This window comes from Prenolepis imparis, unplaced genomic scaffold (genome assembly GCF_030444845.1).
Source record: "Prenolepis imparis isolate NDT839.2.m4 unplaced genomic scaffold, iyPreImpa1.0 SCAF_7, whole genome shotgun sequence".
NCBI classification, from domain to species: domain Eukaryota; kingdom Metazoa; phylum Arthropoda; class Insecta; order Hymenoptera; family Formicidae; genus Prenolepis; species Prenolepis imparis.
In genome coordinates this window covers 2,316,184-2,337,051 of record NW_028141165.1, presented here as the reverse complement: position 1 = coordinate 2,337,051, position 20,868 = coordinate 2,316,184, and the positions used below count along the sequence as shown (strand labels likewise).

The 20,868-nt window shown below is 38.7% G+C and overlaps 2 protein-coding genes across 4 annotated transcripts in view; both read left to right on the top strand.

Annotated features, from left to right (window-relative positions):
* Nucleotides 1-1,083: 1,083 nt before the first annotated feature.
* LOC145938925 (pancreatic lipase-related protein 2) lies at nt 1,084-11,278 on the top strand. The gene is made up of 7 exons (XM_083042835.1): nt 1,084-2,891; nt 3,952-4,223; nt 4,497-4,767; nt 7,619-7,858; nt 7,941-8,174; nt 8,409-8,736; nt 9,626-11,278. Exons 1-7 carry the CDS (start codon nt 2,732-2,734, stop codon nt 9,729-9,731), a joined length of 1,611 nt encoding a protein of 536 aa, XP_082898961.1. The 5' UTR covers nt 1,084-2,731; the 3' UTR covers nt 9,732-11,278.
* A 145-nt stretch (nt 11,279-11,423) lies between these two features.
* LOC145938924 (pancreatic triacylglycerol lipase) overlaps nt 11,424-20,868 on the top strand; it is a 21,525-nt gene continuing 12,080 nt past the window's right edge. For 2 of the 3 annotated variants that reach the window (XM_083042831.1, XM_083042830.1), the window contains exons 1-2: nt 11,424-12,240; nt 19,582-19,914. In XM_083042831.1, the coding sequence (XP_082898957.1) occupies nt 19,850-19,914 (65 nt within the window). In that variant the 5' untranslated portion in view covers nt 11,424-12,240; nt 19,582-19,849. The remainder of the gene's footprint in view (nt 12,241-19,581; nt 19,915-20,868) is intronic. The other variant, XM_083042833.1, reaches the window with a different exon arrangement.

Genomic DNA, 20,868 nt, shown 5'->3' with positions numbered 1-20,868 from the left:
CCGCGGCTGTCATTCATACTTTTCGCGGTAATCACGATGCAACAGTCGTACGATTCGGCTATCAAGTCCGCAGAAACGGCCAGGAGTCCCCATAGGAGTGTCTATTAGACCGCGTCTCGTATTTCGCGAGAGACGTTTCCCGGGGCAACGCGGCGAGAGACATTTCCTGGGTAACACGCGAGACGTCTCGGGGGTGCGCGGTATTAGGGATTCACGATCGGCCAGGAGGCCGATTTTCAACCCGGGGGTGACTCTCGCGAAGGGGGATGTTTGGGGGAATACGCGGGGCTTCGTTTACGCACAAACAGCCAGCCAGCAGCAGCCCCATCGACGGGTCGACGGCACCCCATAGGGCGGCGCGCCAATTCTATGGCTCTCGACCCAACCCGTATATCGATCGGTTCGATATACCTTTTCACACCGGAAAGGGGCTCTTGTGTTGTCCCAGTCCTTGATGTGCCAGACTCGCTCCGTATTCTCTTTCTCGCCGGACTTTGTACAATGGAGTTTGTGTTTCGTTTAATCGTCGAGAGAAACATTTGCGCGAGAATCTCTCCCTCAGCTAAGAATTTCCTTGAAAATTTTCATATATTTCTCTTTATATATATTTTATTTAAATAAAATTTATTAATTTAATATATATGTATTATAAATAAAATTTAAATAAAATTAAATTTATAATTATAAAATATATTATATATAATAATTCTAGTCGTAAATACATCTTCTTCCAACGTCAACAGTTTATTTTCCACGTTGCATACGTTTTTCTAGAAGAATGTGCTCTAAAATTCCAACAAAGCCAGAAAAATCTAGATTGTAGTCCCCGCATAAATCATTCTCGTCTATACCTTTGACGAATAAAGATCGAACCCGATGCAACCCGAAGCTCTCTTCCGCTTGTTGCTCCTACAAAAATTCTTCGATGAAAGCTTTTTTGCACCTTAACGATGTGGAGAACGCTCGTCGCGCTATTTGAGACAAGCAGAAAATGAGGACGACTTAACGAACACTTTAAGTGACTTTGATCCGGTTTAATTAGCCGCTGGACCACCGGCGGATTTATCGTCTCGCATTGTCCGGGAAGAGACGCGCTTCCACGAACAAGGCGGCCGCCACAAAAAGGGCGGTCCTTTTGAAGGGTCTCTCAACGACATCCCGTGGGATTCTGTGAAAATGGTATTTCGTTTAATGACTCGTCTTTCAGGCCGCTCTTAGTTAGTCGAAAACCAGCCAACACGTCGACAAGAGCTCCAAATGTTCGACGGTGGTTTCGGAGCAGAAAATTCAGGAATTTCACGGAATTAATCAAACTTTTGGGAAATATTCTTGAGATAGTGTATAAACTGCTTTAAAGTATTAATAGTGAATATATCGTATCACACAGTTCCCAATACTCTTGCAATTGTGCACAATACATAGAAATCTTTTTTAAAAACATTAATAGAGAGACGTAAAATAAAATTTCTCGCGATAATTTTTTTTCGCGACGTTGTTTTGTAAATATACCACACACAAAAAATTTTGGAAGAACTTATTACTGAAATGGCCACCTCCTGTTTCCGTCTTGAAACCGGATAAGAGCGCTCTCCGGGAAAGAGAACAGCTGAGCGCTCCTCCGGGAGTGGGGCGAAAACGCATGAAGTTCACTTGAGTCAGCAGAAATTTGAGTGATTAGTGTCGATCAGTGGACCCGGGATCATCGAGGACGCTTGACCGTGACCGTGTCGTCGCTTCTACGAGTGTCTGTCGATATTTCTCTAGACGTAACCGGGCCGGTTCGAACTGGAGAACCGGACAAGAGTTGTTTTCAGCGCGATTCGAAAATTATCCGACGACGAAGACGGATATTCTTTTTTAAAGAACTATCTTTAATTAAATCTAAATATTGTTTAGATTAAATCTAAATTTATATGTAACACAGTTTTAAAAGTCGTGTAAATAAATATAATTTTTTATTAATTACGTGCGCGCGCTTCAAGATTTTTAAGAAGAATATCGACGAGATATATATATTAACAATTCGAGATAACGCTGTCAATTGGTGTGTGGCGCGATATAAAATTTCGTTTATTCCGAGAGACGGATGGTTTAATGTCGGGACCGTCGCCGGCACGAGTACTATCACGAGCCGCCTTTACGTCAATCGATTTTTCATTATTATTACTGATATCGCGCGCGACTTACTTACAGTAGCCGGCAGTGACGAATCGTCCCGCCGATGAGACAGAGAGACATTTAGAGTGCTCACGAGATCTTTGAACACAGTCAACAACCAAGGACGTCCCGACAACGTTTCTTTCTATACGAGTCTGGAGCGAAAAAGTGTGTTTTCTCTCGTCTTCAATCGACCGATAATCCGGGATCCTCGGTTGTTTATGTGTATCGCATCGATATTCCTCGCGAGAGACTACAGTAAAGCGGAATAAAGAGAAAAGTGTTCTTAATCATCTGTAACTCTTAATCTCGCGGAAGAAACGTTAAGGCAGATAACTGTGATAAATCTAATTTACTTTATACATATTTTTCATCGAGACGAGAGTTTGATTCTTCATTCACTTCCATGCCGATTGTTATGTCAAGTACAAATCGAACATTCGGCATGTAATATCTATCGTATAATACATAACAAAGACGAGATAAAAACCGTGAAAACCGCGCAGGTTTACCAAAACCAACCGAGATATACATATATAGTGAACGCTCTCGTCAACCCGAAGAATATTTCAACATGTTCCTCAACGAAACTCTGTTCGTGCTGGCCTACACAGCCAACATAATGGCCACCTTGCCCGAAAAAACGGACGTGAAAAACGTCAGTGCAGCCGAGAATATCACCACCACGACCTTGTCGCCGGAAGAGAAGGAGAATAAATTCGATCTGGACGATCGTAAGTGTCAGCTTCGCTTTTGAAAAATCTTCTGTTTGATCTGTCAGATAAAAAAAGAATATTTTTTTTTGCGCTAATAAAATGATACAAAAATTGCATTAAATATGCGTGTGAATAGATAAGAAAATAAACTCGAACTCTCTTTTGTCGGAAGGGAATCACCCTAATAAAGAAAATGAAGTTTACTGTCACGTGCGATCGCGTTAATTGCTGATCCAATAGGGAGACAAAACATGATTTTCGAGGAACTGATAGAGCGGCGCGTGAAGATATATCGTGAACGCGTCTGATAACCCCTGAAAGAATAATTCGTAATATAATGTTTTCTCGAAACTCTTGTTGGTCGATATATAGTAAAGGACGGCGGACACAAATCAGTTAGATACGTATGTTTATTTGTGTCAGTGACGCACTATCTGTCGAAATTGTATATAGGGTGGCACGAAATTCCTAACAAGAAGTCTTGGCCGATTCTTTTCGATCGGTTTCTTCGAGACTTATGTAAAACACACACACTCTACATTTCTATCCTTTCTTATTTATGACGGATTTTTCAATGTAGTTGATTGAAATGCAAATGACTCGCAAAGCTTTAAAATGCGTTGGATAGCATTTTAAGTTACAGTTTCTTTACAAAATCTTTTTTGAAAGTTGTGCGTGTTGAAATTTATAAAAATGATTAAGAATAAAAAAAATTAAAAATTTTTTATACATAAAAATATAAAAATCATTTCGAGTAATCCAACTATAGGTATATATGGGTGCATATTATTTAATCCACAAGTGCTATTAAAAACATGTTCGTATTTGTAATTATATTATAAATATTTTTTGCATAATATTGAATTAATTTTAAAAGTATGAATAATTATCTTTTATTTATATACAGGTTCCAAAGATTTCAAAACAATAGTTATCTACCCTATTTTAAGAACTTGAAAATCAATTTTCGAGTTAAATAAATTAAATTAATATATTAATAAATTAAATAAATTAAATTCAGATCTCACTCAATCCTTCGTTATGTAGCCATAAATAAAGAGTAAAAATATTTAATTAGAATGGTACATGTGGCGATGCTTCGATCCGTACGGTTGCTTCTATATCGGGGCACCCTGGTCCGGAGAAAACCGACCAGTGTCCACGTTTCCGGCACGCCCGGACAGCATCAATCCCCGTTACACCCTTCACACGCGCAAACAAGCCGATCGGACCTACGAGTTTAAGATTGATGACTTCGAAACTATCCAGGAAATGCCCTTGAACAAGAAGAACAATTTTTATTTCATCATTCATGGCTTCCTTGACAACGGCGACAAGACTTGGGTCCTGGTGAGTATGTCGCGAGATCATTTCAAATTTTATAGAGATGAAATAAAACATATTTATAAAGAATATTAGAGAGGAGAGAGAGAGAGAGAGAGAGAGAGAGAGAGAGAGAGAGAGAGAGAGAGAGAGAGAGAGAAATTAATGAAATATTAACAAACAATTAGAAAGGTTTTAATTTTAATTTCGTAAAATCTTGTTACCTCCAGAAACTTACCTCTGATTTTTCCTTCTACTATGATCGTACATTTATTATTAATGAACATCTTAATCGGTCAGAGAACGATGAAGGAACTACTGACACGAGAGGACTGTAATGTCGTGATCGTAAATTGGCTCACCGGTGCTGGACCACCCTACACGCAGGCTGTGGCCAACACGCGGCTCGTGGGCGCGATGACAGCTCGTCTGGCGTATCAGCTGATCGAGATCGGCGGGATACCGTCCTCGAAGATGCATTGCATCGGACACAGTCTGGGTGCCCACACTTGCGGCTACGTCGGCTACACCTTGAGCAACCGATACGACTATAAGCTCGGTCGGATCACAGGTACTAATTAAATAATTGTGGTTTCTCGAGAGAGAAACACGAGAAAGCTTTCGTATCTCCGATTCTTACCTCTGTCAATTGTTTCTGAACTCTCCGAGAACTTGATTAAATAATCTCCTCGAGGATTACGCGCGCAATAAGAAATGTTTTCACGCGAGATTGAAGGAGCGATTGCGACAGAAGGAGATGTCGAGAGCCTCTTTACGCGGAGGGGACGCTTTAAGAAGAAGCGTTCGTAACGCAGGAAAGTGTGAGATGAGGAAGAAGGCAAACGCAGGAGTGAAATGAGTGACAGAGGTATGCAAATTTGCAAAAGAAATGCGTACGTAACCGCGTGTGCGCACAAACACACGCGTATCTTTCTTTTTCTCCTTTCTCTCATTTTTCTGACGATCAATGTCGGAGCCGGTCGTTTGTCCCCTCCTGCGGTTGCAAACAGCTCGGAGCATTACGGAGATAGCCGATTGAATCGCGGATGATCAGGCTAGTAGTTGTCGCAGGAGTATCTCGCTCGAAAAAGTCGGATGGGCCAGTCCTGACGTTTTATATAAATCTTGAAAAAATTGTTAATTAGTAGGAATAATAATGAGAAACTTGATATCGCACTCTATAACTTATCGAAACTTTTTCGCTCATTCTATCTATACCCTTATCTTTTAATTCTCTTCGAACCTCAGGTCGAAGAAGATGTCACGTCATTTTATTTTTATAGATCGTATATAAAAATGACAACAGCCAAGATTGGCGAAAATATATGAATGCGTAAAGAGAGGTGAGGGATAAGAAAAATATTTACCTATTTCATTATATCGCGTACGCGTATATGATATTCAACAGAACGTTCGTTTCAACTTTCTATAAGAGACTCCGTTACACGAGTTTATCATTTAAAGGATCGGTGAAATTTTCGCGAACGTAACGAGCCGAAGACTTGGAGAGGACGAGCTACAATACTATTCGCTGCAAGAGGCAAATAGAGGATCGGACGATCGTAAAAGCACCGATCGTAAAATACTTTCGTAAAATACCTTCCTGCGTGATTCGTGCCATCGATGGATTTATGTAACGACGTGCCGATATATAGCACCCGAGATATTCGCTCCGAGCCCGATTTACGATTCGCCATAACATCACGGAAATTGGGAGAATATCGCAAGTCCGGAGTACAAATAGCCATCAGCTGGAACGATTATTCCCATTCTCTCCCATTCTTTACGCGTGACTCCGACTAGGTACGTACTTTATTACATAAAATTGACAGGAAAACGCGAAGGCGCGTGAAGTTCAGGGAAGGAGCTTCTTCGCGAAATTCCTCCCCATTCCTCCCCCGTCTCGCAATCGATGGAATCGAACGTGCCCGATTGGAGGTGGACGGGTTTGGTCGTTACGTAAGCTATCGATCCCATCGGGAACTACCAGGATAACAGAAGGAGACGCGAAGTGTGTTAACAAGGACGACGGCGGGGTTTAATAATGGCCGCGAAAGCGAGGCCGCAGAATTCGCCGAGGGTTGACGAATCGACGTTCTCTCTCCGCCTCGGTGTTTACCCTTCGGCGAGGAAGAACGTCCCCCTAACGAGGGTGAGAAACGAGGGGTTAATACCTAACTCGGTATACAGAAGCAGGACGCTCTCAGCGAAGATGGAGACGAAGAAAGACGTGCTTCTGGACGTGCGTCCGGAGACGAGATTGCGGTAAACAACCGGAATAAGAGAGCACGTTGTCCCAAGAAGTGGCAGGAGGATAGCAGGAGAATAGGCCTCGGTGTCTCCGAACAAGGACGAGGAAGATAATGGGATATTATCAGCCGCGGGCGAGGGAAGATTAACGAAACCTTCACCTTCGAGTCTCTCGTTGCGTATAAATGAATACGCCTTTTATACGCCCAAGTATCCTCGATAAAGTTCACGTGTAAATTTGTAGGAACATTCGGAAGTAACGCACTGACGCGAGAGTAATGCGAGTGTAACGAACGACTTTCTTTCGCGAACTTATTATTAATTTATTGTCTCTCGGTAAACCGCAAAATAACTTCCGTCTTTACGCAATACGATAATATCAGTGTTATACGGCGGAACGTTTGGTAACCCTTACGTGAGACGAACCGCGTGCGTACGTTTTGCAAGTCGACCGAGACGCGTATGGCTATTTAAAAAAAATTGTAGAGAGGTAACCCTAAGAACGACATAGTCCTTGATAGCCTTCGACTTGACATTTTCACTCGAGACATTGATTCAGAATTCTTGTCGTGACAGTTACGCAACGACTGTTATTGCCGAGTTATAGCATTTTCGTTCGTTAGGAATATACAGGGTGATTTACAACGAGTGTAAAAAACTTCGATAGCTTGTTCAGGATGAGATCATTGTTATTTTTCAATAATAATTGTTAATTTATAAATAGAATATATTTTGTTTTTTGGATTGTAAATAGATATTAAATATAAAACTTTGATCTCTTGTAGTTCTATAACTAATTGAAATAGAGGACCTAAGTTCATATAACATTTTTTACTTAAAGTGACCTCTCGAACAAGCTGTCTAAGTTTTTCACTCTCGTTATAGATCATCCTGTATTGATATTTAATTAAAGACACAAAAAGATGCAAGACATAAGGATCTTTCACTAATCTTCTCGTATATATCGTGAAATTTGTTTGAAAGAGAAAGAATATGTAGCTCGAGATAAAATTGTCTCTATTAGGAAAAGCCTTAGATTGTCCTTATCTTTGAATATTATATTTGCACTTTCTCGACGCAGAGTTGGTTTTCTCCTTGTTACATATTTATTTGAAATTCTTATCTAAATCTTTGCATTGAACGATCGATGTTCGCTAATGTTTACTCACAAGGCCTCGATCCGGCGGAACCACACTTCAGCAACACCTCGCCGATGGTCAGACTGGACCCGACGGATGCGGCATTCGTGACAGCAATTCACACGGATTGCAATCCTTTTATCAGCGGCGGCCTCGGCATTACGCAACCGGTAGCGCACATCGATTTCTATCCAAATGGTGGCCGCAATCAGCCGGGCTGTAACGAAGGTGTACTCAATTCCATCACCTTGGAACGCGGTAGTTTCTTTCGAGGTAGATCTTCGATTTAATTCATATATACGATATTATATGAAAAGGGAGAGAAATTAATGCGGGATTAAAACGTTTCATTCAGGAATCAAGAGATTTTTAGGATGCAATCATATCCGCAGTTACGAGTACTTTATCGAAAGCATAAACAGCCCCTGTCCGTTCTTAGCTGTGCCGTGTAACTCTTGGGACAAGTTCCAGGAGGGCAGTTGTTTCGACTGTGTAAACCAATATTGTCCAAGATTTGGACTGGACGCTCAGCCCGGAAACTATCACGCGGCCGTATATCTCATGACCGGACGTGACAGACCGTTTTGCAGTTAGTATAATGACTCGTTTTTATTATAGATCACACACGTACGCGAATCATACAATCGCTTAATCTTTGGTCGCGTCGAGCTAAATGAATATCACAAAATTAATTATGCGTTTCCCTAAAAGTTTGCAATATATCATGAAAAGAAGAGAATATTAAGATTTCTCGTAGCTATATATCGGAGAAAAAATAGAGATATGTATAATATATTTATCTCTAAATAATTTCCGATAATAGAGGGCCACTACAAGGTGACGATAAATATCTCGAACACGGACGAGAGCTTGTCATACGGCGGGGAGGTCGGAATGTTTGTCGTTCGCGCGATCGGCGCGAACGGCAAGAAGACCGAGAAGATGCAGTTGAGCTCAGCTTCGAAATATTACGAGCCCGGTAGTACGCACACGATCGTCCTGTCCGGAGACATCGTGGGCAGGCCGAACTCGGTCGAGATCACCTGGGAGTATCAGACCTCGGTCTTCAATCCGCTCACGTGGAGGCTGCTTCACACACCGCGGGCCTACATCGATTCGTTGACCATCAGAAATCTGGAGACTAATCATGAGTAAGAATTTTGTATATTTCTTATCTCGCGATTCTTATTTCTCTGTCGATGATGTAATATCTCTAAAAGATCTGATTACCCGAGGTCCCTGAACACGCGATATATCCGGATGCACGCGATGTCCTTGCTGCGAGCTTTAGAAAGTCATTAATATTCTGATTATACATCATTTCTCGTCGCTGGTGATAAGCATATGTCACGCGTAGGCTGTTACTAATGCTCGTTTAAATAGGGTTTTGTTTAAAGAGAAAACATTATGTGCAAATGCATAGAAAAACTTGTACAAAAATTGATATTGCCAAATTGATTAAGATAATGATTTCTAGCACGATTTAATAATCGTGAACCAAAATTTAAGAGATGTAAATCGTAAACAGAGAAATAAATTAAATAAGTAAAAATTTGTAAAAATAATATAGATTTTACGCGGTTGACGAGAAAAATAATTACTTTGATTTCAAGTCTGCAAAAAGAATAAATTATTCGACATCTGTAAAAGAATTTTTGCACATTAATATACCATTTATAATCTAGTAGAAGAAATATAGCATAAATATTTTTATTTTCCACTTCAAATGTTATTTCGCATATCTCTTTCTGCTCACTCGTATCTTTATAATTCGTTGTGACTTTATGAGCTTCTCGTAGTTCGTTCGTTTGCTATGCAACCCGCGCACTGTACATTCGAGTGTTTCGACAGCGACATTTGAAAAGAAAAGAGTGTACTTACTGATCAGTACGAATGGACGAGCGAGCCGTTGACATTTAAAGAGACATAGACGTAAAGAGGCGCACATATATCACAAATAATTATACAATAGTTAAGTAATCGGGCTCTTACATGCATTGCGTAAACTCATCCTCTGATTTTCCCCTTTTTTTTTTCCAGAATCACCCTGTGTCCGGATGTTACGAAAACGCTGATCGCGAACCAGCCGAAGATCCTGACCGCGGAAAACTGCCGCGACGCGGAACACAACGCAATCTCCACGTAAAGGATCAATCCCCACATCTGTGTGCCTTGCCTTCTCGTAATCAAGGATTAGATCTCGCTCTGCTTGAAACCGGTAAAATTTTCTATATATACAAGTACAGGTTTCGACGTTACAGAACGAAAGTGATCTCTATACTTATCCGCGAAAAATGTATTTTGCCTTGTCCATGTGACAAGAAAGTTCAAAGTTCACCGAAATTATAATAATTTCGAAATTGCAATCCCTCGCAACGAAAATCGATGACAAAGGCTGATGACCTGCTCGTTACCACGAAATATAATAATAATAATCACTCGTCAACTGTCATTCGCGTAAAGGAATTTTTGAAAGTTCTATAGAGTCGCTTGGCCGCTTTTTGTACAAAATTATAGAGAATAAAAAAAGATATCTCCTTTCCACATTCCACGCGCGATGTTTCGATATCGCGACCGAAAGCTCGTTGTATAACACGGAATTGTAGAAATAATAATCAGGGTAATTTGGACGACGCCTACGCTTTTCACGGAGAGACTTTTTACTTTCATACGAATGACAGTTAATCTGCGGAAACTCCGGAAACTTCCGATTCGATCCAAGTTGTTCATTTTGCGACTGTCATAGGTGAACAGCCGATCGTCGAGCGAGGCGAACGAGCGCGAATCACGCATAATAGCGCCGGTTTCCCTCGCAACCAATGGCAAAGTCACGATCCTTTCACTATCATTATGTGCCTGAGGTCTCTTTCTCCCTCTTTCTCTCTCTTTCTCTTTCTCTCTTTCTCTTCGACATTCGCTTTCGTGCGCTGTCGTCGTCGTCGCACCAGTAAATTATCACTGACCCCGTAATTTATGTTCATAAGTTTATTCGATTCCACTTTGTTCGGCTGTGAGGGACTCATCTAATAACAATAATGGCGTAACTAATGACACTTTAATGACGCGATGAACATTCCGACGTTCATGTGGCACAAAGAGAGGAAAGGGAAAGGAATTAAACTTTCGAGTGCAAAAAGGAATGCATCGTACACGTCGCGAATTCGACGACGGACGGGATGTAATATTATGCAACGAGTGTTTGTTTGTTCCGTTACAATGAGCCGTTATAAAATTCTGGTAATTTCGCAACTTCACTTGCTGCACAGCGAATTGCGAAAGACGCAGAAGTGGACCTGTAAACGCGATTTCTGTGTGTCCCAAATGAGTCACGGAAAGTCTTGCGAATCAGCTGATTCGACCCCTTCGAGTCCTTTGGACTTGGATTTAACTTTAGAGAGAGAGATAGAGAGAGAGAGAGAAATATTTCATAATCGATAGATTTAACCCAGCGTTTTCCCCGTGATGTAAGAAGTAAGATCCGAGGATTTCTAAGTTAAGCTCAATGAGCTAAGTTCGAGAGTTTTTAATGCGATATAAGAATATATAAGAATTATTTAATTTTTAACCAGCATATATTTATACACGAATAATCCATTACTCGATATATCTATATGATAAAAAATCATAAGCGATTCAGTTAAGAGAGTTGTTTTTAATTACGAATGTACATACAAATACAATTCTTTAACGTGACACTTATGCATATATTATTATTGGACCTAAGTATCTAGTTTATCAAGCACGTGTCGATATATTCTCTAAATGAGCTATCAGAACAGGGGGATGGAAACTTTATACATATTTCTATACCGATCCTTTCACACACGTAATTGAACGCCTGTCGAAAACTTAAAATAAGAGAGAGAGAGCCCGTGTATGTGTGTGTGTCAAAAAATCATAAAACGAAATTAATGACCGGAAAAGTATACGTTACATATGCGGAAAATATCATTTCCGAACATTTCAACGTCACTATTACGACGCTCGCGGTTCCGCATTCATTTCACGTTTTCCGTTGCTCCGTCATCTACGTCCGACCTTCGTTTTGCCTCTGATTAATCCTTCAGAGCTCCGAAACTAACGGGGATTAACCTTGCGACACGGAGCCAATCGTTGGCTTAGATCAAGAATCAACGGAATCCCAACACGAATCCCCCGAATCGAATCCACCACCGCGAGCAGGTACACACTCCGTTTCTAGCAGATACACAGTCCGTCTCTAGAACCCGGGGAACGACGACAGTGGTGGGCATTGCAGGTATTCCGGAGCAAGCGGAATCCGACGTGTGCATTCGAAGCAGTCGAGCGCCGGCCTCTCACCGCGACACATTTCGTTCCCTCCTCTCTCGGTTCGGCTCTCTCTCCTCGTCTCTCTCGCGAGAGAGAGAGTACGGTTCACGAAAACGTCTGCAACGAAGACGACTCGCCAACGTTTTTTGCAGCGCGCAAAACGAATCCTCCGCAGAGGCGAGGTCGCATCGTTCATTCGAGAGGATCCGCTTGGAGGGTGCATCTCGCGAATCTCGGGTGCACGTCGAGGGAATCACGTGGATATATGCGCGACGGATCAACAGCTGCGTGAGAAATTCTAGGATGGATCGGGGATAGACGGCGGGACGGGTAGCCACGTGACATGAGAGAGCGGCTTCGAAAATGTGAGTCTTGGTCGCGCGATGCACCGTCCGATGCATCGCGTGAGCATAGAAATTGAATACACTGAACGATGAATAGAGAACTTGACCTTCGAGTCAGATTAAACGACAATAATGTGCACGAGGTAGATGATTTAAATTATTCTTCAACTAGCTATAAGATTTTGCAAAAAAAAAAGAGAAGGAATGCAAATTTTAGCGCCGCGATCTTACGTTTGTTTGTGCGATTTAATTGCAAATTAAATACGATGACAAGAGAACTTGACCTTTGTGTTATATTAAATGACAATAGTGCACGAAGTAGATGATTTAAATAATTTTTCAATTAACTATAAAAGTTGATAACTAAAAGAGGAAATGCAAATTTTAATGCCGCGATCTCTATGTTTATTCGTGCGATTTAATTGAAAATTCAATACGATGACAAGAGAACTTGACCTTCATTTCAGATTAAACGACACTAGTGCTCGAAGTAGATGATTTAAATTATTCTTTAACTAGCTACGAGACTTGTTAAGAAAAATGTTTTGATAAGAAAAAAGAGAGAGACTGCTCTACGTTTAATCGTGCGATTTAATTGAAAATTAAATATGATGAAAAGAGAACTTGATTTTTATATCAGATTAAACGACAACACTGCACGAAGTAGGTGATTTAAATTATTCTTTAATTATAAAAGCTATGAGATTTGATAAGAAAAATAGAGAGAATGCAAATTTTAATGCTACGATCTCTACGTTTAATCGTGTGATTTAATTGAAAATTAAATACGATGAGGAGAGAACTTTATGTCAGATTAAACAATAATAGTGCATGAAGTAGAAGTAGATGATTTAAATTGTTCTTTAACTAGCTATGAGATTTGATAAGAAAAAAAAAGAAAGAATCCAAGTTTCAACGCCATTGATCTCTAGGTTTATTCGTGCGATTTAATTATAATAAAAAAAAGAGAATAAAGAGAACATTTTTTTTTAAATTACATATACTACATATTCTTCGCCTGACATAATCTAGAAATCCACAGGAATGTTTTTTAACTGGCTGTGCGCATCCGACCGATGCAAAACCAGACACTATGTCACTACTCTCACGACCTTGATAAAATAATGTGCGCAATCACAACGCGAGAGACGTGAAATCGAGTTAAAAGTCTGACTCATTTGCGAAAGAAAAATTATCGTAATTCTTCGTAGCGCGACGCAATGTATTCACTTTTGCTTTTTCTTGGCGTTTAATCACCGCGTTAGAAAACGCCGTCGAGTCGCTCGCAATATATCGCGATTCTCGATTCAAGCCACGTGCTCGAAATCACGACACGTTCGATTCACGATTCATTCGCTTTTCGAGCCGCAATTGTCGCCGATGTTGCGTTATCCTCGAAAATTTCCCTCCTTTCGACACTTTTCTCTCATCGTTAAAGTTTATATTTTCCGTGATGTACACAAAACACTATAGAATTATTTTTCTTTTTCTAGACAAAGACTTGACAGTCCATTTTCTAATTTCGACACAGAAGCGTTCGATTCTCATACTATTATAGCTTCTTATTATAGCGCGAATCACATTAAATGTGTCTCGAAAAATATATAAATAAATTCGAGGCAGCAACTTTATGGAATAAAAATATATCTCGAATTGCGAGGAGCGTGCATTTCTGACGCAAATGTTAGTAGATTTCGAAAATACACGCGCGCGGCGGGGAAAAAGAAAACAGGCGGCTGTATAGAGAGACGAGTTATAGACGCGCCGACTTTCTCCGGAGACAAGCCCGCGTATAGCCTACGTAGGCGTGCGCTCTATAACGCGGTCTGCCGCCGTTTTACTAAACCGTGTTCGAGATCGTAAATTAACGACCAGGCGGTTCCCGACAAGGAAATTCGAGGTCATGTGGAAATCCCGATCGAATGTACCATCGATCAACCGGCTGTCTTTAATCATTTGCCTCGCAAAAACGTGCCGCGCTTTATATATGTATATATAAATATATATAATATATATTTAGATATATGTATTTTATATATATATATTATATATAAAATTGCAAATAACTTATTAATAATATATATTAATATATTATAATAATATATAAATTATTAATAATATATATGTATACATATATATAATTATATATACCTATTTATATTGCCTCCTTTTTTTCTGAGCTTGAAAAATAATTGCGCAACCCGCGCGAAATATCATTTAATTAATATCATTTAATTATCGTTAAACGTTTCGCTGCACCTCCGCATTTACAAGAACTCGTTGATCCGTTACTTTCATCGTCGCTAGCTCCGCGATGAAAGTTCTAGAGAGAATCTGAAAAAATCTCTTATACCTGAAATATTTTGATATGATACGATACAAAAATATTTTAATACGATATAATAGAAAAAAAATATGCGAACGAAAATATCTATGACGATGCTTGAGAATTCCTGGAAGAGGGAAGCTGCATCGCGTTCAATAACAATTATTCGTGCTTGTAATTTCGGCGTTGCATGCACTTTCGCGACGCGGGATTATCTTTCAGAAAAGAGGAAGAGTTTCCCGAAAATAAAAATACAGCAGCACGAAGAAGGAAGTCGACGGTAAAGAATGCAGGCGCGAGATGCACGCTTCGGTGCATCTGAGGAGAGCGCCGTTATAAAGAGAGAGACCCCGATCATTTAGGGAGATTATCTATCCCCGTTATCTGGGAAAATAATCGCGGCCTTTCTGCGAGAACGTTGCTTCCTCATCAGGTAGAACTACACGGAGTCGACCTTGCTGTTTCATCGCGAGGAGACTACAATTTCGCAGCTACTTGATTATTGCTATTTGCAATTCAATATTCAGTGGTTCTCGGAAAGAAATAGAATTTCTAGTGGGTGAACTCATTTTCTAAGAACAATTGGAAACTACTATTTTTTTATCGGATATCAAGTGCGTGCCGAAAATAATTAAAGTCTCTACTTTAGACGATCTATGATTCGTGACAAAAATTTATTTCTAGTTTTATGTGTTGTATAATATAATACGGAAAAAAAAATGCACATATTTTTATCGAAATATATCAAGATATATACGCATATATTAGAATATAAAAAAATTATATAAAATATATATAAATTATATAAACTATATGAAATTATGAATTGATTTTTCAGTCTCGAATTATAGAGAAACGCGTATAAAATTTTAATTTAAAAACGCGCGGACAGATGAATCTTATCGCAAGAGAGGCTGCACGAGCGGTGCTGTAAACGCGAAAAAACGAATGCATCACTTCGCACCGCCGTTGCATAACACGGTGCAACCGCGAATGTTGCATGCAACAGATTTTTCCATAAGTCCGAAAACATCGATACGTTATCTGTCATCGCGTCATCACAAAGGGCATTTGTGCGAACCGTACTTATGCAACAAACGAAAACGCGTGCGTGCATATGCACATATATGCACGCAGTCTTTCGTACTCGACGAGTACTTCCGCAAGGAAACGTGATCACCTCATGAAATCGCGCAAAAGCGACCTGGGTTCGAACCACGTGGCACGAAACGAGCGTTGCTCGAAAACCGTGAAAACGGTGATACCGGTATACGGCTATATTAACGACTTGGCTCGCGGCACTCGAGAAACGTGTTTGTGTGATGTTATAAATTATCACTTGACCGCTTATATAGCGGACTCGTCGGAAAAATGCAACCGGAAAATAAGCTGGCACGCGAACGATTCGATCGGATCGTTTTCTTCGCGCAAAGAAATTTGTGGATTTTTTCGAAAGCTCTCTCAGCGAAAAAAGGAGGAGATATTACGTACAAGAATTTTTCAAACAAAAATCGTAGATTTTGTAAAAAATGTATGTGCTCTTTTAAATTTTAAACTTTTATATTAAATAAATATAAGTTGAATTATTAAATTGAATTCATTAAATAAATCGATGTAAATTGAAACATACGTATATATACGCGCGACTAGGAATCAGAGTGTGAAATTGCATTTCCTCCCGCTGTCTCCTTTCACGTTAGGCCGATTTCGCGTTACCTTCCTTCTCTCATCTCTCACACCGGTTCCTCTCTCAGCCTAATCATCTTAACAACCGGTTATTTACTTCTCACGAAGAACCTATATGCACCGTGTTACTTCGTCTCACTCCTTCCCGTTCACATTCAACGTTCTCGCGACATTGAAGAGTGTAAAATCAAAATAATCACCGTGAGAGGCGGAGAAACGTTGGGATTGAAAAAAAAATTCACGCGCGCGAAACGAGCACATGGCTCGCGCGCGAGTCATTACGTATAGAAACTCGACGGCCGGGTCGGCGCTGCAACTTTCGCGATCGCATCGCCTCGGTGCATCTGCATTCCCGTTGCAGAAGAGAGCCGCATCTCTCGCTTCCGCGTCCGGTCGCGGATCTGCTTGGCGCGCGCCTGCCGCAATTAGAGGCGCATCGGCGAAACGATACATCATTCGTTTCATTCAAGAACCTCGGAGTTCTTACAACAAGTAAATTCCGTCGTCTTTACATCGTTAACGCGATAAACGATTTCGATTTCGCGCTAATTGCGAACTAACGGAGCAATAGGATTAATTTGCCGCTCTCTTCCGGCCAGATTATCCTCTGTTATCCTCTGTTATCTTCTGTTATGCGTCTTTAAAGCGTAATAGTATAGTCAGACGTGAGCAAATGAGTATTTCAAATGAAAAATAAAAATGTCTACACATTAAATATCTCTCCTATTAAATTATAAATAGATTGTGTTGAATAAAAAATTTACTTTTATATTAATTGAAATTCTATTTGAAGTATTATTTACTTAAGTTTACAAATCGATAGTAAAATATATATTCAATATATATACCTATTTCAAATATATATTTCTATATAGGTATTTATTTTCTTTTAGAACTTTAAACACACAGTTAAAAAATTTGTGTTAAATTTAACAAATATCACATGTCCCAAACGGTCCACAGAAATTTTTGTGTTAATTTAACATAATACGGATATGTTAAATGATGACACGAATATTGTGTTAATATTTTAACATAAAATAAATGCAAACTTCAAGTAAACTTAAAATAAATTTTGTGTTAAATTAACATAGTTTTAATGTAAAAATTAACTAATAAAATTGTTAATTTTACATTTTATCATCCCTACTTATATTATAAAGTAAAATTAACATCTTTTTTCTGTAAATTTTAACAGATAAATCTTGTCACTAATAATACCGAACATATTTATTGTGTAAAATTAAAAGTAAATACACATTGTGTTATTTTTACACTTTTTCAGTTATTTTAATAATTTAACATTTGAGTTCAATTAACACAACAGCAATATGTTAATTTAACACATGAATGTGTTAAATATCTAACACAAAAATTTTAACGGGGACCGTTTTTAACAAGAAAACAAAAATTTTCCAACTGTGCAATGATGATAATTTTTGTCATCAGATGAGCAGTAAAATACTTGAATATTTTCACAATTTATATTTTTTCCTTTAATTTTTTTATTCGGGTTTTATTAAATGATATTAAATATCTTCCTAAAATAAGATTAAAAAATAGATATATTAATTTTGCGTATTAATTTTGTCATTTTGTCTCATTTAAAATAAGTAATGTCAACTTATATGAAATAAGTAAGTCGAATATAATACGAGAAATAATAATTGTAATAATTAAAATGTAAATTTAAAAACTTATTGTTAGTATCATTTTAGAATTTTTATTGATTGTCTTAAAATTATTTCAATTTTAAATTCTAATTATAAAATTAATTTAATTTTATATATTTCAAATAAATATTTTTACGTATCAGTACCTCTATTATTCTAAGGAAAAACAAAAATATTAAAAAAATATATTTTATTTAAATATGGATCTCTCTATTTATTAAATAATGATTTTCAACAGTATGCACTTGAAATATCCCCATCGCTGGTAATGATATACGACAGAATGTTACGTAGTTAAAACGGCATTGCAGCGTCTCATCATCTCGCTAATTGTCGAGGAAATTACCTTAAGCATTCGCAGAGAATTAGCTATTATATTGGACGTTTTACAGACTTCCGCTAAACCGCAGATGTTGAAACCGCAAACTATAGGAAAATAAAGCGATTGCTCAATTCCGACACTTCTATCGTCCAAGTGCTCCAAGCACGCGAATGTCACGACATTGAATTTCCGCCGTATATCACACACGGGGGGGGGTCACAGGTGAAATTGTGATGGAACGATCGCGGCGCGTTGATTTATCGATGAAATTGAGAGAGACGTCAGGAGGAAATCGCGATGTATCTCGCCATGACCTCTCGAATTAGAAAGTAATTAGTCTGATGGGAAAACTGGTTTACGACGTATAGATCACGGCGTGCTTAATTGCAATTATTGCCGGAGAAAATTTCACGTCAAAAGCGAAAGATTTATTTACCGGATTTAATTCACGTCTGTAAAAATGTGTGTCCTTTCCAAAATATAAAATTCATTAAATCTCAGCATTTATTTTATCCTCGCAATTTAAAATTCAGCCTCTTTGAGCGGATTCTTATAAAATTAAACTTCTTTCCACTCTTTGCAGATCTTCCATCTTGCAAATTTCGAAAATAAGTGAGGTGAACTTTCACGAAAATTGTCCAATTACGCGAAAAATGCACTTTTTGAACGTGCTAGATCTGTGTGATTGCAAGAGAGAAGAAAAACTTCTCTGCCGCAAACTTCTAAATCCAAATAAATCGCGCGAAGCGAAATGTCAACCTCTCTCTCTCGTGTTTGTAACTAGGAAACACGACGATTATCTAATTAGACCAATATAACGAAAACGAATTCTTGGCGTGAAACTTGTAACTACGATCCGACTCAACATTGTCGCGGAAACTCGACAGAGAAGTCCGAATCCGAGCGACTTTAATTTCTCGCGACTTAATTAGATGGCTTGGAATGACTTTTCCTCGGAAAATATCGCGAAAACTTGTACTTGTCGTTAAAAATAATATATCGAAAATATATAAATATCTCCATTGCACATATACTTATATTCAAAGAATGTCAAAGAGAATGGTTTATTGCGTAATATTATTCAAATTATGTAATAATGTAATATATAAGAGTGTGCGGTGCGGCTCTCTCATTATTATATATTATCTATTATTCAATAATTTAGATACCAGACTTACACTCGTCGCAACATCTTCGTGTAACACGCGTAACGTTGCGAGAGAGGTGTCCCGGTGTATTAAACGTGTTGCGCGTCTCTCGGGCGGAATTTCTCCGTGAGAGGTTTCTTCTCGCGACATACCGGGGGTAAATGGCTACCTATACCGCTACGTCGTCGGTGTATTATTTTATTTCAGTGTTTGTGCAACGGAACCTCACCGCAAAGTGCCATCCGTTGCGAATCATCTTCGCGAAGTGAAGTCGTCGAGTAAGGGCCGACACGAGAATACACGCGCGATTGCGGCCGGTTTCGCGGACGCGCGAGTGACTCCGCCGAGTACATTCGTCGAGTACTGTTATGCCAGGTATGTAGGTCAGTGTAAAGGCCGATCGTTGTGTGGAAAGCTATCAATCGTGGCGGCGAGCGAGCGCGCGCACACGCGTGAAGGAACGGGAGAAAATATAATGAGGAAAGAGAAGGGGAGAAGATCACTTTCGGAAGCACTTCGAGGGAACAACAAAAGTTATAGGTATATAGACATGTATAATAAATATAAATAAACAGTTTTTTAAATATCAGTATAAAAGTTAAATATTAATCATTTAAATATTATAAATAAAAATTATATTTTTGATGGTAAAAGAAAATAAAACATATTATCAATTTATCTTCTAGTATATTTAAGCTTAGAATATTTAATTAGAGTGGCTTCAGTTTCCAAACCTTCTTTAGATATCGTAAGTAAAAGGAGATAATGAACAGCTGATCGCTGTCAAGTAATGATACACACGTTTATGTGCACGTCAATAAAAATTATCTTGAATACATACTAATGTTATCTAAATAAATCGTATTCAACATCTAGTCAAGATATTTTTGTTATCCATTGCTATCTACGACAATAAACTAATATTTGTACCGTTGGCGCGATGCGAGAAAAGAATCTCTGTATTCCGGATTAAACGAATTCTCGAAAAGAGGATAAATACCATGGTGTAACGAGATTTGGTTTCACGATTTGACACGAAAAAAAGGATCTAATTAAGCCGCGCGATTAAGCGCAAGTCGCGAAGAAGCGACACGTAATTGAATTCGCCAAGATGATAGTAAACCGCTGCCTGTATAGAAGTAATTTGGGAACGCATTTCAACATTGTAAGAGATTTCAACATTTTTTAGTAATTGTGAAAGCTGGTATCTCGTAAAGGCTAACAACTATGGTCTGACATTTTTATCATGATAGTGTGACTAAACTGAATGTTTTGTAGATGTTAAACACGATTCTACGAAAATTGTGCATTTGTATGCGTGCAGGAGAATTTAACTTGCTAAAATTTAGAATAGCTTAATTTATCCATACGATAATATTTTCATGTAATTTCGAGAGATATACTTTCGAAAAAAAAGATTACATTATTTTAGCATTACGCGAAATAAATGTTCAGATTTCTTTTAATGTAATCAAGAGAAAGAAATTTATATAT